This window comes from Sycon ciliatum, chromosome 9 (genome assembly GCF_964019385.1).
Source record: "Sycon ciliatum chromosome 9, ocSycCili1.1, whole genome shotgun sequence".
NCBI lineage: Eukaryota > Metazoa > Porifera > Calcarea > Leucosolenida > Sycettidae > Sycon > Sycon ciliatum.
The window spans coordinates 2,417,697-2,442,061 of record NC_088651.1 but is presented as its reverse complement, the minus strand read 5'-3'; the positions used below and the strand labels follow the sequence as shown (position 1 = coordinate 2,442,061).

The following is a 24,365-nucleotide window of genomic DNA, read 5'->3' as shown; positions in this document are numbered from 1 at the left end:
TGTGTACTTGCATGCATGCATTTTGCACACCTGTACGCGTAGTAGTATTCCGTGAGCATGGTTATAGTGCTTTCAGTCTATTCCTATGGCAGTTGGGACAACCCCCCCCCCCCCATATACACGCTTGGGGACGGACACGCTGCCATATTCTGGCTATGCAGACCTCATGGGGGGTTGAACAGGTTTGGAACAATGACGGGACAGATCCTGTGGTCTACTGAAACGCCGACCGCAATTGCAAACAATGCAGGAGCACACACACACACACACACACACACACACACACACACACACACACAACACACACACACACACACACGCACGCACACACACACACATACACGCATACACAAACAACGCACACACTCACACACACACAAACACGCTCTCACACACACGCACATACACACGCACACACGCTCACACACACATACTCAAATAGACACACACACGCGCAACCTTTTCAGACGAAATTATACTAGATGTGTTCAGTGGCTGGAAGTCGCACGAGAACAAACAACAAAACAAAACAAGCAAATGAACTAGTTATTAAACTCATCACACCAACTAACGTTACAAGAAACAATAAAAATACGGAAAAAATATAATTACACTCAGCACAAACCAAGAAGGCAATAAAAAAATCTCTGATTCTGATCGTCTCCAGTAGTACTAGTAGGTGATCTTTTTCTGCACAACATTGGAAGAGGATTTACAGGGGGAAAAACAAAAGAAAGTGAGGATATAATACTTTCAATCAACAGGTACTGTCATAGTAGTAGTGGTAGTAGTGGGATGGGGATTTTCACAAGCAAGATGGTAAAGGAAGCAAAAACACTGCTCCACTAAGCAGTAAACGGTAAGTTGCGCAAATGATGTATAAATCCTAAAAAATACAAGGAATTCGTGCTGTTGTTTTGTGTACGCGAATGTACCCAAAGCGAGCATCGAGTAACGTTTCATATAGGGCCTACCCGATCAAAACGCAATGGACGAAGGTCCATTGCATTCGATGTCATTCATGGCTGATCTGTGCCTGTGTGTGGTGTGTGTGTGTGTTTGTGTGTGTATGTGTGTGTGTGCGTGTATGTGTGTGTGCGTGTGTGTGGGTGTGCGTGCATGCGTGTGTGCGCACACGAGGAGCTGGGGGATACACGGAAGGTGCACAGCACGGTGATAACTGTCAAATCGCCAGACCAGGTGCGCGGCGGCTCACATGGACGGTACTAATTCCGGACTGCAGCGTACTCCATAGGCAGTCAGTGGTAAAGGAATATTGACAAGGGAACAGGGGAGATAGGGACGGGGGATAGACAATCCTGTGGTCTCTTTTTACCACTTTACAACATAGCCCAGACCATCCATGCAATATGGCTGATACAAGAAATAAGGATGAATGATGACATCGTGAGCACAGGTTCAATGACGTCATGGACACATGTTAGATGACATCATGGACATGTGTTAGATGACATCATGGACACATGTTGGATGACATCATGGACTAATAGAAGAGTCAGCATTCACGTAGGAGAAGCCCTGCACAATGGAACATCAAGCGAACACGGAATTTCAAACTGTAAGACAACAACATTTAATATTCGGCGCATATTTATTTTCGGCTATTTTCATGTTCGGCCGAAAATTTGGTGCGGCGTGAATTTTTGTTTCACAAGGTTCAGTGTGACAGTATATACAGGTGGCAGCAGTGCAGGCCGAAAATTCGATGCGGCCGAAATGGATTTCAGCCCCGGGAGGCCGAAATTTGAATGGGCCGAACATTTGTAGACCGTTACAGTACATGGCACACACACCATAAACACCTGGCCTTTAGAGTGATGCCGCTCTAGGAAGTCCAGACTCTCCTCATCACCTCAAGCCTACCCACCTCTCTGGCATTTCACAGTTGGGGCCCAAGTGAATCCGACCCACAAGCCGAAAGCAGCACCAAGGCTCACACGGCTGCTGCGGCCCTCGAATGCGTTTTCAAATCAAGCAAGATGTAATTGAACTGGAAGTGCGGCACCGCTTTTGACTTGTGGGTCGGATTGCTTTTGCCACGACTGTACAACCGGAGATCTTCCAGCATCATAGCACAGTGCACAGGATGGGAGGCTATCTCTTCCTCATGGTGCTAGTCGCTGTACAATAGAAGTCGACAATGTTAGAGTTGAACGAGTTGAACTAAACAATTGAGAGACCTGTTGTCGGATGAGCTTCGCCCATCACATGGGCACATCTACACATTTGCTAGTAAATGAGAAAGAAATTGTTGTTCTCTGACCTGGAACACGTCGTCCTTGATGGCAGCGATGACAGTTCGGTCGCACGGTGTCAGCTTGGGATGCTCTTCCGTGAACTCCTTATCAAAGTTATTGGCAGCGTTTTTTGATTTCTGCACACACGCACGCACGCGCGCGCACGCACGCACACACACACAGACATGAGAAAGAAGAGTCAACGCGGTTGGATCAAAGTTAGTGGCAGAGTTTTTTGTTGTTGTTTGCATACGCACACACTGGAGAAAGAAGAGTCATCGCAATCGGATGGCCATGTTTGTACAGGCTTCAGACAGGGAGCAAGAGTGGCTTCGCTTCCACACTTCCACACTGTCCACAGCCCAATACGTGAGTCGCATACATTTCAATAGAGTATTGCAGCTGCACACTTAAACGCACTGTTAAAGTTTGGAGATTGCACTTGTAAATAATTGCGTTACACTGTTCTCGCAATATAGCTATCTTCCAGAGCGATATTGATAACGGGAAGGCAGGGCTGAATACTATTGATCACAGAATCCTAGAAATTGATGTTGGTGGTGGCCAGCTAGTAATGGGAGATACTGGTTAAGATTGACGAAAAGACATTCACTCACCACTTTGGGTTTGAACGGAGGCGGGAGTTGTCGCGATTCCAGCCGTCCCCAGTCTAGCGTTTTGTAGAACGGATGGTTCTTGATGTCCTGTTCGCCTTCTGGACCACATCCCAGACGACGTGCCGGGTGCTTGGCAAGGAACTACAGCAATCAGTAGCCAACACAAGAGGTACACAAACGAAATTCCAGGATTTGTTGCTGTGACTCACAGTTCCATGGCTTTAAACAACAAACATCAGGCAACAATGGAGGATACTCTAATTTAAGAAATTTTAGGTGCTCAATATTTTCGGTATGAGGGCAAAGGGCCAGGTTAGGTGAACGGAAATTTTCGGTACAGAGAAGCAGTTCCCTATTGGATTATGTGTGTTAGTGTTTGTTCGGTATATTGAAATTTTAGGTAAGAAACAGATGCACTGAAAGTACCGAAAATAAAAGTACACCGAAAATTTGTGAAATTACAGTATTGGGAGCAGCGCAGGTATGCATAGCCAGGCAAAGGAGATAGGAACGATCAATCCGCTGCAAAGTATGTGCCTAGTGCTATTGTGCACCTCTTTTGTTAAGGTGCACTGCGTCTGTGCAATCAGTAGTCTGGCCCAAACAACAAGAAAGAGTAAGAAATCAGATAGTTTTGAAGGTGTTCACCAAGCATGTGCGGCGGAATGGTGTGTGTGAGAAACAGAGACAGAGACACAGAGAGAGACAGAGGCAGAGGCAGAGAGAGAGAGAGAGAGAGAGAGAGAGGCAGAGAGAGAGAGGCAGAGAGAGAGAGAGAGAGAGAGAGAGAGAGAGAGAGAGAGAGAGAGAGAGAGAGAGAGAGAGAGAGAGAGAGAGAGAGAGAGAGAGAGAGAGAGAGAGAGAGAGAGAGAGAGAGAGAGAGAGAGAGAGAGAGAGAGAGAGAGAGAGAGAGAGAGAGGCAGAGAGAGACAGACAGATAGAGCAGGAGAGGGAGAGACCAAACAGGAGAGAGAAATAGTGTACCGATTTTTTAGGGGGCCGCAGTCTCTCGGAGGCAAGGATACACAAGGGTCTCAGTGAACACACTGTTATTTATTAGACACTGAAGTTGACTGAACTGAACTGAAATATAACTAACTGGCAATAAAAAGAATCGTGAGCAGCAGCTTTTATACACAGGCAGACTCCGTACACTAATGTACGGGGATACGCTAACGTACGGGGATAAGCTAACGTACGGGGATACGCTAACGTACGGGGATACGCTAAAAATATAAGCTATACGCTGTGAAAGTCACCAGCGTGCCAACGCTACAATAGAACGAGAGAAAGTTTTTTCGACCAGACAACATGAATACTTACACCCATGCACAGGGAACAAACTTCCTTCGACAGTGATTTTCCAAAATGAACCTCGTCTCCAAGAATCGAGCTGAAGAGTTCGTCCTCATCTTCACCATCGAAGGGAGGCTGATCGTGCACGTTGAAAGGGCAAACATACACATGCACGCACGCACGCACGCACGCACACACGCGCACACACACACACACGCGCGCACAAACACACGCACACGCGCGCACAAACACACACACACACACAGAAACAGGAGAACTAGGTTCAACACCACACACATCTTTACGAGTTCGGAAAACAATTCAGCGAGACAAAACAATGATCTACACTCCCTGCATAAAAATGAGAACCACTTGACCACAGCCTTGATCCATGGAGGGTGGTGGCCATGGAGGGTGGTGGCCGTTCTACGGATGCGCAAACTCGGCCCCCAGCCGAGTCTCACGAGAATCGTTTTTTTCTTCTTTTTTACCGACCACAGCATATTCGCAACATGCTTATTGCTGCACTACTTTTCGAAAATTTGTACTGAAATCAAAAGTTCCCTGGGAAAATCGATGTTTCTCGTGCCAAATTGGCACGCGAAAAATCTTTCTGCACTCGATGACGAAAAATCTCCACACAAAACATGGTTCGTATGAAAGCCAGTTCACACGGATTCTCCGCGCCGAAAAATCGTATGAAGCACGCCTCCAAAAAACCGTAGCGCCCATACGGATTTTGGCAAGGAGAATGGTACCCCGAAATCTCTCTATTGACCAACTGTGGTGCAGTTTGACGCGAAAGTTACCTTTACGTATACTAGTCCATCAGCCAGTGGTGCCAAAGTGAGTCCCCTGTTGCACTTACAAATCGAACACCTGGAACTGACATCAATCGACAGCAAAAGCATCACTGAATCCGACCTGCCTACTTTCCCTGGCGAAACTCTTGCACTCCTTTTGCAGTGCGCCTTGGAAGTTCGACAAATTTCTTCTTCTTCATCAGCCATTACGAGGTTTTCCATCCGTTTTATCATGACATCCAATGCGTCTTCAGTGAAAAACGTGGAGTTTTGTCAACGTTTGGTGTGGTTTTCCGTGGCGATCGACCTAAAATCGCGAAATAAATCACCGTCGATTTGAGCAGAGGTGAGTTGGCTTGGAGCACGTACAGATTCAAAAAATATGTGTACATGCGCACCGGGAAGAAGATGAAGATGCTCACCATTTTCAAATAACTAATTCAAAAAACTACATGTACTATTGTACTGCAATTGTTGTAGTTACTTGTTTGCAACTACAATGGTATCAAGTAGATAATCAAACGAGGTACAGAGGGATTGATGGCTGATCAAAGCCCAAGGGACCAGCCCGAGGGCTTTGATCAGTCATCAAGCCCGACTGTACCTCGCTTGAATAATATATGCTTCAGACGATCCCCAACAATTTTTTGGATTTTGAATTCAATCGCTTTATTCTTTGGGTGATCTCGAGTGTGGTAGATAGTACTTCGAAGTAGTACAACTGTAACTGTACTACTACCTGGTTGCAACATGTTCAAAGCAGCCTTGCCTTTATTTCAACTGTTTGCTGTCAGCATCCAGAGCCATGGCGTTTGCTAGTTGGTCGTAATGGAGAAGAGAACTGCAGGGCATTCACTCGATGTACAACATCCATCGCCGCAGATTCCTTAGCTCTCCACGTTCCTTATTTTTCCAGGGATCAGGACCTTCCCGGGATGATTCTATTCAGGGTGGAAGCGTAGATCACTTTTGCCAAACAGTAAAAACTACGCTTCAAACCTGCTTGACATGACTCGGGGTGCGTTATTCGGAAACCCGAAGGTGGATGATGTTCAATACTAGCTCATTGTAATCTTCCTGAAGGTATGTATTCGGATGCTCAATAAAATAGAACAGTGAAAGAGATGTGTAATGGAACAACACTCTACAAGTAGGCGAACAACAATTTTATTGTAATTTGAATCCAGGCACACGTGTAATACGGAAACTGCAATGGTTTACACTGCAAATCTTCTCAATTTGCAAGAATTTTCCCGTAATTCACAAAAATCTGAAAGTTCATTCCTGAAACGCGCATGGCACTGATTGGAGATTGGGTTTAGGTCACAACAATGGCTGTCAATGAAATGCCAAAAATGGTCACTTTGTCCGCTTCCCCCTGCAGAGCGTGCAAGTCGTTTACTCTTTTTATTTGCGGATTCGGTGTACAGGGTGCCTAAACTCCCCATTGAGGCCAAAATCAAGTATTCGATTTCTAAGTGCAACAGGGTGCTTGAATTTGACGACTTCTGAGTTCTTGGCTGATGGACTATACCAGTAAGTCCGAGTCTTTGCAAGGTTGGAAAAAAAAGAGAAAATCGAAGAAAAAATAATTATCGCTGCGAGCAGGGTTCGAACCTGCGCGGGGAGACCCCATTGGATTTCAAGTCCAACGCCTTAACCACTCGGCCATCACAGCACACACATCTGCACAATCATAATATTATACACCTGACATCATTTCACCAAGCCCCACAAATCACGGTTGCCTGCCGAGGCACGTGCCAGTAACATGTACTGTGCCAAGTTTTTCAAGTGGACGGCTGCTGCTGCGGGGCGAGGAATTGAGTGCCAGCCCACACTATAAAAATGTGTTTTTTTGTGTTTTCAATCAAACTAATCAGTGGAACTTTTCTAATTGTCCATAAAGTGGGTCATCTTTCCGTTTATTTCTTCTCACACCAAGATGCGTTTTCTGCATTTGGAGAGTCACATACAGAGGTGGCGACAATCCGACCCCTGGTTTTCGTGCTGGAGTGCGGCACCGATTCTAGCGGTCTCTATTTCGCAGTGCTACAATCCCGTGCCGGATCGTTGCAATGCGTGCGCACCGCTCCAGGGGTTGGAGTTCAGTTGCCTGCACTTTATATGTGGATGAGCAACACCTCTCTCTCTCTCTCTCTCTCTCTCTCTCTCTCTTCTGCGGGTCATGAATAATTCAAGTCTGCAGGGAAAGCATGCAATGACAGAAGGAAGAGAAGACAAAGTAGTATTTCTTGTGTGCATGACCGCGTGGCCCAATGGATACGGCGTCTGACTTCGAATCAGAAGATTGTGGGTTCGAGTCCCATCGTGGTCGATATCTTTTTTTTAAAGTTTCACTTCATAATGGCAGAGGTACACAAATATAGAGGTTTCGGAGCACGATTTTCTGTGCCTAAATCCGAAGAGGTGTTACCATTTTTTTCAGTTTTTTCAAGCAGTCAACTTCCGGAGTACGGAAAATATTAGTGTTTGCCGTCATTGCCTAGGTTACAATTGCAAACACATCATATTCCCCTCGCTACGTATTTATAATTTGAAAACGTGTACCAAATTTGTACCCGAAAAGTCTTTCTGCACACGATGATGCAAATCTCAATACGAAACATGGTTCGTATGAAAGCCAGTTCACACGGTTTCTCCGTGCCGAAAAATCCTCGAAAAACCCGCAGTGCCTCTATGGATTTTGGCACGGAAAATCAAACTCCAGAACCTCTGTACTATCAAGACTTTTGCAAATTTAGGATGCCCTATGTGTTCTTGCCGACTTTCGCCATCAAAAGGCGTGTGATTCAGAGTTAGAAAATAGAAAGTCCCCAAACGTACGGGCATTGTTCGCTCCCATACTGCCTAGATAACAAAGTTTGAGTGCGCGAGTCAAGAAGCCAACGCTTGTTATCATCTTCAAATTCGTTCAAATAATTTAGAATTAGAAAAAAACGGCGACAGAAAGGGAGCGCAAAACTGAGTGTGTGCTTCATCGACTACATATACAGCAGTGATTGGAAAGGAGTATGTACATACCTGCCCTGACACCATTTCAAAAACAAGAACACCAAGCGCCCACCAGTCAACAGAGCCGTTGTACGGCTGATACGCTACGATCTGCAATGCAAGGACAAGCATACACACATACATGTACATAAACAAGCACATACACACGCGCGCACACGCACACAGGCACGCACGCACACGCACCCATACACGCACACACCCATTCATACATACACAAATTTAATTTATTACACACAAAAACACTCACACACTTTCCTTTTTCTCATATCAGTATCTTCATCATTTTGCGAGAACTGTGGCAATACGCCCAGTGAGAAGGCAGATTTTGCCTGTGCTTCTGGTAAAGAGAAATAAAGCTAAACAAAACACACAATCCGAGATGACTTTGACGAAGCTCACCTCCGGTGCGATATAGTCAGGAGTTCCGCAGAACGTACGGGTCTGCACGTTAGCGTAGATGCCCTCCTTGCACATACCAAAGTCTGCAATCTTGATGTGACCTTCTGCATCCAGCATCACATTGTCTAACTTCAGATCTCTGTAACCAACATCACAATGAACAGAGAAGACAAATTGTTTGAGAACTTTGAAACCCCGCTGACGTTTTGACACCTTCACCAACGTCCAACCGTAAAACACAAACAGTCCTTGGTAACAGCATGCAAAACCGGTTGAGTGATGTAGCAAAGGCCTGTTTGTGTGTTCGGGTTGGGCATTAATAGAGAGTGGGGGTAATGGTGGTTGAATTTATCCTGTAGATTTCGTCTGTCTGCCCAAGATAGTACAACAGTACACGGACTCCTGAGCGTTGAAAATGTCATGGAGCATCACATTCGGTACCAAAACGTCTAGGCCAAGAGTTGAGTTCAACGCTGTTCGATTCAGGAAACGTGTACCGGCGACCCTTACGCAACAAGAGTTTTGGTAATTTCAGTGTGGGTTCCACAAACCTGAAACCGGGTGAGCAACAAGCATCTGACCAAAGTAGAGCCACACAGCAAGACCGGAAGTACAGGCAAAGAGCTCCCAAGGGCAGAGGTGTTGGAACCGGTGCGGCAGGTGTGCGGCTTTGGACATCAATAATCACAAGATAAAATTATTGAAGCAATGAAATATGGACTATTTGGAACCAAGTCTCCAAATTTTTTTAGGGATGGCCCCCGCACCCCACCTCTTCATGGTTGCACTATTGTGGAATACCGGGACCTTCTCAAGTTCTCAAGCCCCTGAAAGGCAACACTCAGCTACAGGGAGAGAGAATGCCATGGATGGCACTAGGAGACATGGAGAGCTAAGTGTAACTCACCGATAGATGACACCTCGCTTGTGTAAAAACAACAGACCTAGTACAATCTCTGCTGAGTAGAACCTGTGTAGGAGTGAAGATAGCATGCAGAACACACACACATGCACGCACACGCATGCACACACACACACGCACACGCACACGCACACACACACACACGCACACGCATGCACACACACGCACACGCACACGCATGCACACACACGCACACGCACACGCACACGCATGCACACACACGCACACGCATGCACACACACGCACGCGCGCGCGCACGCACGCACGCACGCACGCACGCACGCACGCACGCACGCACGCACGCACGCACGCACACACACACACACACACACAGACACACACACACAGACACACACACACACACAAGCAAGCACACACAAGCATACACATACACACACACACACACACACACACACACACACACACACACAAGAAAGCACACACATACACACACACACACACGCACACACACACACACACACGCACACACACACACACACACACGCACACACACGTACACACGCACCCACGCACACACACACACATAAACAACATGGCTATAATGCCTTCCGATATCAAACGAGTTAGACCCACCAATTTAGCACAGACAAGCAACCTACAATAATAAATGAAACTTCAGGAGAAACACCAGCTTTGAGGCATGCCACCCTGACTTACATTGCCGTCGGTTCCTTGAATCTGCCATGCTGTTGGATGTGGTACATCAAGTCACCACCATTGACAAATTCCATCACGAAGAACAGTCGATCCTGGACAGTGCAGCACAATGCATAATACAATACACAGATGTCTGAATCCACACAATCCCACATCTATGATTACAGACAAACCGAATCCCACACACACACACATACAATTATATGCAGTGGAGAGAGGCGCACCTCAGTAAGCCCATTGTGCAATGATATTGTTTGCAGAGCCATGAGCCTACACAGCCACCTGGGTATGGTTGTGTGTGTAGGGTACTGGACAGTACACACCAGGTGCAAGATTTTTCACAGCCATTACTCTTACATTGCATTCTGGACATGTGCAATGGGCTTACAGGAGACAAAACAACCACACAAAAGTCTGAGACAGTAGCAACAGAGGCAGCAACAGCAGCAGCAGCAGCAGCAGCCGCCACAGCCAGCAGCCGCCACAGCCAGCAGCAGCAGGAGAAACACCATCATCAGCACAGCAGCAGCAGCAGCAGCAGCAGCAGCAGCAGCAGCAGCAGCAGCAGCAGCAGCAGCAGCAGCAGCAGCAGCAACAGCAGCAGCAGCAACAGCAGCAGCAGCAGCAACAGCAGCAGCAGCAACAGCAGCAGCAGCAACAGCAGCAGCAGCAACAGCAGCAGCAGCAACAGCAGCAGCAGCAGCAGCAGCACAGCAGCAGCAGCAGCAGCAGCAACAGCAGCAGCAGCAGCAGCAGCAGCAACAGCAGCAGCAGCAACAGCAGCAGCAGCAACAGCAGCAGCAGCAACAGCAGCAGCAGCAACAGCAGCAGCAGCAACAGCAGCAGCAGCAACAGCAGCAGCAGCAACAGCAGCAGCAGCAACAGCAACAGCAGCAGCAGCAGCAGCAGCAGCAGCCGCAGCACAGGCAACAAGAGCATTGTTGGCGGAAGCAACAAGACCATCTGGTGGGAGCCGATAACCAGGTGACACGAAAAAAAAGAACAACGAGCTCTTACAACAGAAATACGCAAATCTCCACTCTCCTGTGTGAACCTTCGACTGATACAAAACAACTGACAAGGATGTTCCAAAAAAAAACTCAACGCTCACATCTCACTGAGGCCCGCTTCCTTACCTGGGTCTGGAAAGTCGAGTGGAGTGCCGTGAGGAAAGGGGGTTTCCCCTGCAGCGCCAGCACTCTCTTCTCAATCATGGTACACTCGACGTCGTCGTCCTGGACAATGACATCTTTCTTGAGCACCTTGATGGCAAAGCATTGGTCGGTGCCCTTCAGCTGTGCTAGCATCACCTGTTGCCCAAACAGATAGATAGTGAGACAGACACACACAGATAGGCACTGTTGATGGCAAAGCATTGACCTGTACCTTTCAGCCATGCTAACATCACCTGTACAGTGGGTCCAATGTTATTAGGCATTTTGCCTGTTTTGATTTCCACTATAAATAAAGTATACAGCCTGTTGCCAGGACAGAGAGATAGTGAGACCGACAAATGGACAGCCAGAGACGCATGTCTGCATGAGAATCATTGATCTTTATCTATGATGATAATATCGCGTATACCTACATTTTTGAAAGGATTGGGAGAACTTCGAATTCAAAGGATAAGTCGGGGAAGTGAACTGCCTGAAAAGAGAAAAACATCGCCAGATCCACCAGGACTCGAACCCGGGACCTTGCTTGTCATGAGCAATGCTCTAACCACTGAGCTATGGGACCAGGATGAACCTAGAGGGCGCTGACAAGTTTTTCACTCCAAAGGCAGCTCACAACACGTGCCACACATACTGATGGCACTTGGGTCTTTTTCCCTCCCCCATTTTCCCTCCCCTATTTATACCTACATTGCATATTGAAAAAATTGCTCAGACCTGAAAATGGGGATAAAAACTTTAATCGAGTGTGACTGATAACCGGGGAAATACGGTTTATTCCAAAGGCTCTGCCTACTACCTAGAAGACCCAGCATTTCTCAGCTTCCGCATGCAGAACAAAAGATTCTTACCTTTCCAAAGCTACCCTTGCCGAGCACCTTCAACCACTGGAAGTCGGAGAGCTTCGGTTTTCGTCCCTTGATGTCTCCCTGGTCGTTTATGGTCAGCGAGCTCACCTCTGCAAGCGATCGTTCAGGGTCGCTCTAGAAAAATGAAGCAGCAAGTGTCAATAAAAGCAAACATGTCACTTCCTGAGGTGTTGTATACCAATAATAATAGTAAGCACAGTTCGCATGTGGCCCAAATGAAACATATGGGGTTAATGCATCTGTCAGGAGTAACGGAGCTCCTCCCTGAGCGCCTTACCGAAGCAAAACACTGCAGCACCAGGGCCTATCAGGATAAACGGATATCAGGATAAACGGAACTTCTCCCTGAGCGCCTTACCGAAGGTGAAACCGCGGCTGAACTCCGTCGTGAGCCCATCCGAACGTCCAGAGGTCCTTCCACGATAGGCATGTTGTAGGCGCTGCCCTCGCTCTCGTTTAGCAGCTTGTACCAGCACTCGTGAAAACCGTCCGGCTGCGTCGGCTTCAGAGCTGCAATGTCCTGGACATGAACAGCAAGTTTCAAAACGGCAACAATCATGAAGATGACGGCGACGACGACAACAACATAGGTTCATTCTCCTTAGGTCTCAGTGCTATATCTATTATAGAATCATCAGCTATCCATTGCAGGTTATCCTGTGACTCATTTTTGATCACTCAGTCCCCATAACCAGGCAGTGTGCAAATCAAACCGAACAGTAACGGGAAATCCCCAAACACACACACACAAGCATACGATACTCCACCTACTACAGTCGCCACCAAACAAAAATCCAGCCAGTTCTATGCCAGCTATACAGTACATGGGATGCATGTACTACCACTAGTACCACAGTACTGGCCAATGAAATCCAACCTCATGAATAAAATAGCGTTGCCGGCGCTGCACATCCCTACCACTACACACACCGTATTTTACCGGTTATAAAAAAATAATAATAATTTCACGGTTCTCGCGAGACTCGGCTGGAAGCCGGGTTTTCCGCATCCGTAGGAACGCCACCACCCTTCAAGGATCAAGGCGCAGATGTAGCTCCTAAAGCGGTGGGAGGTGAGTAGATCAGCTCACCAGCAAGTGGTCAAAGACCGAAAATCCCATTCACTCCATCCATGTTTTCGTTATTAGTCGACCTCTTAATGACCGAAAATTGGCCTAAAAAGGGCAGTCAACTCACAACCGGGCCATTGGCCGGATTATTTTCGCGACAGTAAGTCTGGGGAATCCTTTCTGCAGCTGCAAAAACAGGTCATGAGCTCATCAAACCTCACCTCTATTGCGAATGTCATTTTGCCTACGAAGTCATTGCGGGTTGTGCGATCCCAATCCCAGACTTCAATGACCAAGCTTCGCTTCAAGTCGTTCGGTGATAACGGACTGGAGAAATACAAACACACACACACACACACAATCACACATCTATGATTACAGATGAACCAAATCCCAGACACACACACACACATTAATGCATTGCCCCTGCCCCCCCCCCCCCCACACACACAACACACGCACGTGCCTGCCCACTCACACGCGCACGCACGCACCCACGCGCGCACGCACGCACCCCGCACCAACCCACCCAACTTACTAAATGAACGTCTCATTCCAGGTTGGATTCAAGGTCTTCATCACCGTCCCTGTCTTCTGTTTGGTTGACTTGTTTGGATCATTAGACAACGTCAGCTTCACGTACGGGTCAGCCAAGCCATTAGCATCCATCGGCGGTAAGTTCTTTGCTTCACGAACTGTCATGTCAACACCAGAAACAAAGGGAAATGGGGGTCATTGTAAGCAAGAGCAAAACACGTCTCAGGGAACATTTTGAAACTTTTTGATTTTCATTGGAAGTCACTCGTTGTGGGCATATCTCAGTTGTGAGCAGCAGTTTGCAAACAAATTTCAAGGTCTTTACGCTCCACCCGTTGAGCACAGCACAGAACAAGATTTGTATAGCCAGTGGCTGGCAATGGTGAAGTTTTTGTTGTTGTTGTTGTTGCCAAATCTTGATTTTCATTGGAAATCATTGGCGGCTTAGCTCAGTTTCCCGCAGCCCCCTACCAACAAGTTTCACCTACTAGTCGATATTCAGATTGATCAACCTTCCATGAGGCGGAGAAGTCCCAGTCATCATGTTGATAGTCCTAATACATTTTCTTGAAAACTTGCAGAGGTTCTTATCCGCTAGACCTGCACACACTTGTACAATTGATAGGAGGTAGGAGTACTTTTAGTTCTATGGAAATGTGCAAAGAAGAGGATACAGGAGAAATTGATTAGTACACTCTTGTAGCCGGATCTTGACGTTTCGAGCACATAGGTCTGCCAGGCACACTGTTGGCGAGTTGTAGTAAAAAACATTGCCACTCGGTTCTGGAGTCTGTTTGGGGAAAAGAAGCAAGGTGTGAAGAAGATTAAGACCGGCTCACGACAGCCAGCAGCATTGCAACCTACCCACAACGGTGAGGCTCTTGAGTATGGGCGTAGTGTCCACCACCTTCAACCACAAGCAAAGGCGACCACGTTTCTCGGTATGATCACAGCCACACAACTGCGGTACTAGCTTCTGACAGCGCTTGTGAACATTCATTTCACACGCTGTACAAGCAAGCACACACATACACGCGCACACACACACACACACACACACACACACACACACACACACACACACACACACACACACACACACACACACACACACACACAAACAGAAACACAACCAGGTGAATACACACAAACAAACAAACAAACACACACACACACACACACATCTCCTCAGCCTCAGACCTCAGACCTGCCCATTGAGGAAGCGATGATAGCGAACAGCTATGTTAGACAAAGCAACTTGTGCTGGGATTACACCATTCAACAGCTCGCAAGGCACACACACACACACACACACACACACACACACACACACACACACACACACACACACACACACACACACACACACTCACACACACACACACACACACACACACACACGTGCGCATGCAAAAGCATGCACACGCGAACGCCACATTTCGAAGGCGCCAACTGGTGTACAGATGCACCCACACACGAACACACAAACAAGCGGAGATCACCTTCCAACTCAAAACATGAAGATCTACAATGGTCACCTACACACACGGGTTCTAGCCAGGAGAATAGTTGGTGGCGGTGGTGGGGGGGGGGGGGGGGGGGGGCAGCGAGCACTAGAACCTACCAATTTGGGATGCACAATTCCCGGTATTTTGCATTTGTATTCTGTATCACTGGATTCTCCACATGCCTTGGCTTGAGTCTAGTAGGTAGTTGGCTCACTTAGAGATTTGGATCTCCATAGAGGCAAACGTTTAAAAGTTTCAATAGCGAGAAAACATCAATCATTAATTTAAGGGAACACACAATTCCATCTCTCCTCTCTGTTAGAAAATTGAAAGACGGCTGGTGGGTTATGGCACAGTTGCTAAACTTTGCGCCTGAAAAGGGGGTGGGGAGAGGGAGCGTTAAACCTTAACTGCAACAGTACCTGAGCACTTGAGACCTTGCTTGACAAGTCCATAGAGCATGGAGCCGCAGTGATCGCAGAACGTTGGTTGGCTGTACGTGGCCACCTTAAACTTGTGGGGAGATGATGCACCCTGGTACATCACAACACAGAGCCACAGAGCAGCACACACACACACATAAACGCATGCACGAACGCACGCACACACACACACACACACACACACACACACACACATATACACATACACACACACACACATACACACACACAACGCACACTCATACACACGTACATAAAGCCACAGAACAACACAGAAGAAGCTAGTACCACACCAACACAAAGATAGCCACAGAACACAGAATAATTGCCAAACCAACACATGTGGCCACAGTCGGGCGAAAGAAACATCATCGGTGGCAGAGGGAGTGAGAGAGAGAGAGTGTGTGTGTGTGTGTGAGAGAGAGAGAGAGAGAGAGAGAGAGAGTGTGTGTGTGTGCGTGTGTGTGTGTGTGTGTGTGTGTGTGTGTGTGTGTGTGTGTGTGTGTGTGAAATTGAAATCGTGGACGGCGTCGTGGCGGAGCGGCTTCCTAGTGGCAGTGCTGACTTCTCTCGAACTCTCTCTTCTACTCTCCCCTGTCTCGGGGGCGGCGTGGCCAAGCATTTGGCAGCTGTACACCAGGCCAGGCCAGGTGTGTGTGTGTGTGTGTGTGTGTGTCTGTGTGCATGTGTATGTACGTGTGTATGTGTGTGTGTGTATGTGAGCACGTGCGTGTGTGTACATGCATGCATGTGTGTGTGTGTGTATGTCTGTGTATGTGCCCTGTAGAGATGTAAGTACACATACCTCATCCTCTTTCTCTGCACCAGGGCAGATGAAACTGACGTACTCATGGCAGCGGCGATGTACTGCAAACTGACAAATTCTGCAACTGAATCCCTGCCGGCCAAAACCCCTGCATAACACACACCCACACACGCACACACAAAAGAAGACAAACAGGCGTACCATCAGACAGAGGTAAGGTGGTGATGGCAACGACGGCAGACAGGCCGCAGTAGAGCCTACCCAAGAGATATATGTTCATGCGGACCAGTGGAAGTGGAGGGACTCTCCTTACAAGCAGACAGACAGCAGAAACCTACCCAACATCATTTTGTTCCCAGGGCGACATACCCCTCCCCCCCCCCCCCCCCCCCAACACACACCCTCCACCATCACCCCCCCCCCCCCCACCCCTCTCCCCACCTTTCACTTCACATCCACACACACAACCAAGTAACGGACTGATCGTAGCTACATGAAAGGCATCGACAGGACCTTCATAGGCACACCGAGGCTAATCAACATACACACGTTGCTCATGCATGCCAAACAACAGCCTGTCTTAGCTGGCACAGATGCTAATGTATGCTAAACGAAGTACACACATACACTGACACACACACACACACACACACACACACACACACACGTATATACACATCACTATGCAAACACCGCATAACATACACAGAGTTGTGCACTGATCCCAACATTCAATGTACATTGAAGTAGGACTGGCATGAGGAAAGTAGTCATGGAACCAACAGATGAGTATTATCATATTCGGCAAAGAGGGCACGGCACAACGGAGCTACCACATGCTTGCAACAGTCGTAACTGCCCACCATTGACTTTTACGGGCTAGGCCACTCGGAGTGAATCTCGTCTCATGGACAATCCATTTACACTGTCCTGACCATGAGTTGTTTGATGTCCCGACGTGGATATCGAGATTGCTTTCAAAGGCGTAACAATAGCCACAACTGTATCATGTTCATACAAGTTATGACGCTACAGTATCACCAAGGTACTGACTACACAGTCGACTGACTGGACAGGCGTAAGCAGCTATCGATTAGTCCGGCTATACCATAGTCCTTTATGATGCGACTTCATTATTATATTTATTCATATTTCTCTAGGACAGTCCCCACAGACCTATAGTCTCCCTACGGGGTACCCTTTCCAATCTGTTTGCGATACGAAATTGACTTCATTGTAATGGATATAGCGGGTACACAGTTATGATCTCCTCGGCAGTAAACTTGGCTTGGTGGCCAACCAGTTGGCCGGGCCATGGCTTGACCACCGGGACTGGTTCCATCGCCCATACACTTCCATTACTAACACAGTGCTCAATACCCACACTTTCACTGCTCAAACAGCGCTCAATACCCGCACTTCCACTGCTCAACAAGTGCTCAATACCGACACTTCCACTGCTCAAAGAGTGCTCAGTACCCGCACTTCCACTGCTCAAACAGTGCTCAATACCCACACTTCCACTGCTCAAACAGTGCTCCGATATACCCACACTACCACTGCTCAAACAGTGCTCAATACCCACACTTCCACTGCTCAAACAGTGCTCCGATATACCCACACTACCACTGCTCAAACAGTGCTCAATACCCACACTTCCACTGCTCAAACAGTGCTCCATACACGAGGCAGAGATTCCTAATGCAGAAATCACACTCTAACCACTATGTCAGTATGGGATAGTTCGGTGACGTGTACTTCCATGTTAGATAGGTATTATCTCATTGAAGATCTGATGCTGGGAAATTGTGGGAAGACGTATTCACACAAATTGAAATCCATCAGTAAAAGGCGGCTTTGTGATTACTGTTTAGTCTCATGCCACCTTACTGCAATTACTATCACTCCACTGCCGTAAGTTCTGCCGTAAGTTTGGTGAAAATTGACAACGGTGGCCTAGTACCTGCTATCATCTCGGCCGAGATAAGATGCATGCTGGCTGGTGGCTGCCAAACGAGTGAAGGCTTCATAGCCGCACCCTTGGTACAACTTGACACTCTTGGATACGCTAGAAATCTCAGATGTCCCAGACTAATGCACCGGTGCACAGGTTCTACTCTGGTTGGTGACTGGTCTGCACTGGCAATCTTGATCTTATAGACTATATAAGTGGAACCAAGAGTGCATAAACAAGAGTATGCAACTGTGGTTATGGCCCAGTGCGTGGCGCGCTGCCTTCATTACGTAACTTGCCTTCATCGCGCTCTGAAAGCATGCATTCAAACTCATAATTTCTCGTACGAGCCCATCCGTTTTTTGCTCGATTCGTTCCAGTACCTACACGATCTCTGAATTCTGGCGCGTGAACTCCAGTTCCGTACGAAAGTTCATTTCAAACCGGAGGGAAAGTGCGGTGTTTGATTTTCCGCAGTGCGCGGACTGCAGCTGAATGATGTAATGAAGGCAGCGCGCCGCGCATCTGGCCCATAGAAAAGAGATCACACTTGCATACTCTTGTTTATGGACTCTTGGTGGAACTCTTGGTGGAACTCTGATAAGACGCACCCCCATCAGCGGGCAGCAGACTAGTGTACTTACTATTGCAAGGCACTTTTTACCATGAAATACAGTAAAACCTGTCAAGACGACCACTTGGATAAGGCAACCACCTGTCTCAGAAGATCACTGCAACCAGAACCAAGGGATGCTATTTCCAAATGACACTGGATAAGGAGACCACCTGGCTGCAGAGACCACACTTTGAAAGTCCCTTGAGCAGTCGTCTTAGACAGGTTTCACTGTACATCAGTATGGGGATCACTACATGCCAGCTCCTGCGTACTGAAGAAGAGATTATCTTATCAGAGTTCGTACTAAGCAAGATTATGTCAAAAAGAAAGTACGTAATAAGCGAGATTATGTATTATCAGAGTTTGTACTAAGCAAGATTACGCCTTATCAGAGTAACGTTACGTACTAAGTGAGCTGCATTGAACATGGGCAGATAATCTACTTCATTGATGCCAGTAGCCAGCATAGAACACAAGTGAGCAGGGTGTGGAACGCTGGTTGCAGAGCTTACGGCATTAACTCCCAACATCAAACATTCAAAATAACAAAAAAGGACTGGTCACAACTTGATTAATCCTTCATGGATTTTCACACTGGCCCTTGCCCAATGAGGAAAATGTAACCCATCCGTAAGTAAGTCCCTCACTCTATACGACCTAAACTGCCACTAACTATTTATGACATTCCCCAATGGCACAGAGTACAGAGTAAGCAATTCATGCCCAAGAAAGGCAGTCTCCTGTATTGTCCTGCGCTACAACAACTTTGGAGTACAACAGAACAGCGGTCAATTGTCAAACTACAAACAACACCACCCGCATACATGTATGTTCGGCTAGGGACATTATTGACACTCCCGGGGAAATTTTAATAATAGTCAGAAGCAAGTGCAATTCATGGCCAAAGAGGCAGTGTCTTGTATTCTCTAGTGCGACAGTTGACTACAACAGTACAGTGATTGACAGCTACACCACCCACCTATGGCTATATTGTGCGTTCAGTTGATAATGCCATTCCCTGGACAATTCTAATGATATGTTGTATACGGAGAGCAAGCCCCCACCCCCCCCCCCAACACACACACACACACACACACACACACACACACACACACATTTCTAATACTTAGTAATAGTATAGCCCCAGTGTCCTGATGATTGATTTTCAGCATGAAACTCGTGAGTAGACATTTTAAAATCACTTTTTGTTCCACCGGATTTACCTTTTAAAATACTATAACTATGGAGCAAGCAAGTGCAGCAAAGGTTTCACTAAACAACATCTCCCATGAGAGGATCCAAAGTAGCCCAGACTGCCAGAGACCTGGGAAAGCAGGAAATGCCTGAATGCTATCTCTATGCCAGTGCATCCCCACATAGTAGTGTGTGATGGCAGCGTGGCTTCATGATTGATGCCTTGACGCTCTGCCATTCATAAAGTTATAGAGGGCAGGACTAGTGTTTAGTGCATTTTCGGAAAAACAAAACTCTGTGCCTGACGGCGTGACGCATTCCCATCGCCCAGAGTGGGTACACGTGCCATATCAACAACACGATCAACAGCACGAAATCCTACTTCGAGTACTCGTGAAATTCGTCACATATTCCAAACAATTTCACACATTCAAAACAATTCTCTTGCGTTCCATTCATGCTCGGTGACGGGCGTGATACGAACAAACGATTCGAAACTGAAGATCGGAGAAGCTGCTTCTAGTACTACAATGTTTCCAGAGCTTAGGCGGCGTTCATCAGAAGCTGAGTCAAGGAATACGAATACGAAACTGTTATGCGTCTTTCCTACTTATGCGCCTGGCAATTAGAATTGCAATTAATATTTTCGGGCGCAGATGCAAGTCTCGTCTGTCGCAGCTAACAACTCAAGATGATTGTTTTCTGCTTCACGCGTGACAACTGCGACTGGAGGGCAGGCCCAACTGGTGCGAGGTAACACCACTCCATACAGCAGCAAACAATCCATGCCGACAAAATCCACTCCAGAAAATGCAAACGACGGACACACAGTCGCTCTCTGGCACGGTCGGTAGACGCAAGTCAAGCTGCGCAAGCACAGGCGGTGCATGTACATGTACACACTTTGTTCTACTTGTGGAACGAGGACGTGGACCTTCGCTGTACAGACCTCGACATCGGGCAGTTTGGAGTAGCACGCGTGCGTACAAACGCCACACGCGTCATGATCACGGCGATCCTGTTGCGCTTCCCTCGAAGTACGTGAAGTCATTTACAGGGCTCGAAGGAACCGTGCCAGTGTGGTGGGAGAACAGACAGTTTCACCGGTAGTCGTATCCGGACAGAACGCTAGCAGCGCGCACAGCCATGTTGCTACCAAATCACATTCGAGTTTCTACGGAATCACGCGCAGCTCAAACCCACAACGCGGGGGGCATTGGTGTTGGGAATTATTTCGCGGTAATAACTTCTCGTGGGATACCTTTCACGTTGGGGGAAGAAGGCTTTACAATTACAACAGTGAAGGGCAGCGACTAGTGCAAGAGCCTATATCCCTACCAGAGGCAGAACGGACAATTACAACACTGTTCTACAACAGGACGAAAAGGAAATTTAAAAATTGACCAAATTTTACTGGAGCTGATTTGGTCACAGAACAAGCAGGCATACTCGTACACACACAAGTACAAACTGATCACAACCTGCGAACTGCAGGATGCTGCCCTGTGAAATGGATATGAACCACGGCTAGCGGCTGTTCGGAGTCCGTATGTGCACAGTAGCCAATCATCGAGTGCCGCTAGTAACTGTTCCACAAGACAACACTACAATGTACGGAAAAATATTACTCACCAAATAAATTCTTTGCAGTGGGCGCAGAAAGTGGGCTGCTTGAAGAAACGAGGTTCGAACTCATGGTCGCGAACATTGACGACATTCTTCTTCTTGACTGCGCCCCGACGACCACGGGCGAACGCTGGAACGCCATCCCGAGACTTCCCGTCCTCGCTCACCGTACTATTCGTCCTGGACGCCATAGCGTGCTACAAAAGTGGAGAGCGCACGCTAGCTGCGGCCTCCCTCTTGGCCAGTCAACAGCCAAAATAATTCTAGAGGTGTTCACAAATCCGCTGCTGCAGCGCACAGCAGATATGCGCGCCAGCAATTATTTTAGTCCTAATATCTGGCACCGCTCCCAGCGTTTCAGAGCCTGACCGGGCCCGGCTCGAAAAGCAGAACCAGAGAGGTGCGTTATCTCTCACGCACAACGACTGCACGTCTGCAACAGCCGCACTTCCAGCGCATGCAGCAGCAGCAGCAGCACTGACCATGCAGCCTTGCAGGAAAGAAAAAAATTCCAGGTCGTCCCAGTACAGGCCCCCCACTACTAATACTGCCCTACACTACAGTCTACTAGTACTAGTACTAGTAGATCTACGCCCTTTATAAACTACTCTGCACTACAGACTGTACAGTCTCCGGTCTCGGCGCACCAAGCCATGCACTGCACTGGCATTGATGCACACTGCACTACTCTGATGAGACTCGTCGTCGTCTGATCGCCAGTGATCGGAGACTGATGTATGCATGCCCACGATTGCATGCATGCGCTTGTCATGTACATACCGGTAATCATTGTTATGTGCAATGTCATGGCATTGACATCTTGTCATTACGGAGCATCAGCAAATCGAATATTCGAATGAAATTCGAGAATCGTCACGAAAAGCACTCAATCAGTCGAAACTAGCTTAAAGGGGAAGTATACCCTAAAATCAAATTTTCACCAGTTGTAGTCTTCTGGGTGCTGAGTCGAATGGTCTTGGTCCGAGGAAGCTGCGACGCTCCCTTCCTACTTGAATCCCAATCGAACTCGCGCACTTCCACCGAAACTGGGTGACTGCGCCCTACTAGATGGGGATTTGTATGCAAAATGTCACTAAAAGCGCCATTTCGTTCTTATAAAAGCACGGATGACCGCGATTGGCCCATATGTTGTAGTCTTTTGGACGCTGAGTCGACTGGTTTTGGTCCGAAAAGGCTGCGATGCAGCGTTCCTCCTTTATTCCCAATCGAACATGGTTGAACAAGCGGTCACGTGCTCCTGGGTGCCCAAATCACCTGGTCACCGCGCCAGCAGGTGACAACTTTCACACCAAGGTTCAACTCGAGTTCAACTCGAGTGACAGGACTGCACCCAAAAAAGGTCAAACAGGCTAGTAAGTTGTACCCTGCAGGCACGGTGACCAGCTGACTGGTGTACGCAGGAGCACGTGACCGCTTGTTCAACCATGTTCGATTGGGAATAAAGGAGGAACGCTGCATCGCAGCCTTTTCGGACCAAAACCAGTCGACTCAGCGTCCAAAAGACTACAACATATGGGCCAATCGCGGTCATCCGTGCTTTTATAAGAACGAAATGGCGCTTTTAGTGACATTTTGCATACAAATCCCCATCTAGTAGGGCGCAGTCACCCAGTTTCGGTGGAAGTGCGCGAGTTCGATTGGGATTCAAGTAGGAAGGGAGCGTCGCAGCTTCCTCGGACCAAGACCATTCGACTCAGCACCCAGAAGACTACAACTGGTGAAAATTTGATTTTAGGGTATACTTCCCCTTTAAGGTGGCTCCTACCCCTCGGGTCCAATTTTTTTTTGTTTGAAACGTGGCTACAAATGATTGCACTTTGTTCCGTTGGATATCTAGTGTACGGAGACGAATTTTTATCAAGTTCTACCGGCCGGTTTCACTCGGGGGAGGGGCCAAACATAGCGTACTCACAATTGCCAATTTAGGCCAAAAAATACCGGAAAACCAGTTTTTTGGCCGTAGCACTGGTAGTTACCCCCTTTTTCTTGATGACCAACATCAGAACAGTAGTATACTTGCTAAATATCAGCATTAGCTGTAGAAGTGGGCAGAATTCTGCTAGAAGGTGACTTTTTTCTCTTTTCGGAATCATCCCATTTCAGCGCACACGTCCCACATATTAGCCCCGCCCACAAGTATTTGACACTGGACTTGCCCTGTATTCGATGGTTATGCTATCATAACCTAATAATGGTACTGTGTAGCAAGTTTGAGCAGGTTCTACCGAAGGTAACTCGTGAAATAAAACTTTGAAGTTTCAAGTGATGCCATATTTCAAGATTCAGCACATTGCACTGGGACATTGTCCAACGCCTTAGAACCCCTGACTCCACCATATGACAGATACGTGTCTTACAATAATTGATTGCAACATCTTCCGAACATAGTAGTAGAGCTTTGGATCAAGTTTTAGCAGTTTCCACCGAAGCTAACTACCAAAACAGAACTTTGAAGTCGCCCACATACTAAATGCCATAGCTGAGCATGTGCATTGAGTGTATGGTCTAAAGGTTTTCACAACTAGCTCCAATGCGGCAGATACGTGTCTTACATTACTTGATTGCAACATCTTCAGAA

General features: G+C 47.5%; 1 protein-coding gene and 2 non-coding genes across 3 annotated transcripts; 1 reads left to right on the top strand and 2 right to left on the bottom strand.

Moving 5' to 3' along the window:
- Positions 1 to 487: 487 nt before the first annotated feature.
- Positions 488 to 22,301, bottom strand: LOC135824435 (protein kinase C alpha type-like). Its single transcript, XM_065337174.1, has 17 exons — positions 21,773 to 22,301; positions 16,416 to 16,524; positions 15,590 to 15,701; positions 14,524 to 14,667; positions 13,661 to 13,817; positions 13,344 to 13,449; positions 12,412 to 12,573; positions 12,036 to 12,167; positions 11,146 to 11,319; positions 10,010 to 10,101; positions 9,317 to 9,379; positions 8,410 to 8,548; positions 8,020 to 8,100; positions 4,199 to 4,306; positions 2,876 to 3,016; positions 2,285 to 2,395; positions 488 to 1,539 (listed from the first exon to the last, which is right to left on the bottom strand). Exons 1-17 carry the CDS (start codon positions 21,955 to 21,957, stop codon positions 1,498 to 1,500), a joined length of 2,058 nt encoding a protein of 685 aa, XP_065193246.1. The 5' UTR covers positions 21,958 to 22,301; the 3' UTR covers positions 488 to 1,497.
- Trnas-uga (transfer RNA serine (anticodon UGA)) lies at positions 6,571 to 6,652 on the bottom strand. The gene has a single exon. It is a non-coding gene; the product is annotated as a tRNA-Ser (tRNA).
- Trnar-ucg (transfer RNA arginine (anticodon UCG)) lies at positions 7,240 to 7,312 on the top strand. The gene has a single exon. It is a non-coding gene; the product is annotated as a tRNA-Arg (tRNA).
- Positions 22,302 to 24,365: the final 2,064 nt, after the last annotated feature.

What these genes read in the sequence shown, in the direction of transcription:
- LOC135824435 (XM_065337174.1), bottom strand. Translation starts at nt 21,957, where the DNA reads ATGGCGTCCAGGACGAATAGTACGGTGAGCGAGGACGGGAAGTCTCGG. An exon ending in CACTGCAAAGAATTTATTTG is followed by an intron (nt 16,525 to 21,772) that starts GTGAGTAATATT and finishes TGTGTTATGCAG; the next exon opens with GGGTTTTGGCCGGCAGGGAT. An exon ending in TTTGTTCCCTGTGCATGGGT is followed by an intron (nt 3,017 to 4,198) that starts GTAAGTATTCAT and finishes TGATTGCTGTAG; the next exon opens with TTCCTTGCCAAGCACCCGGC.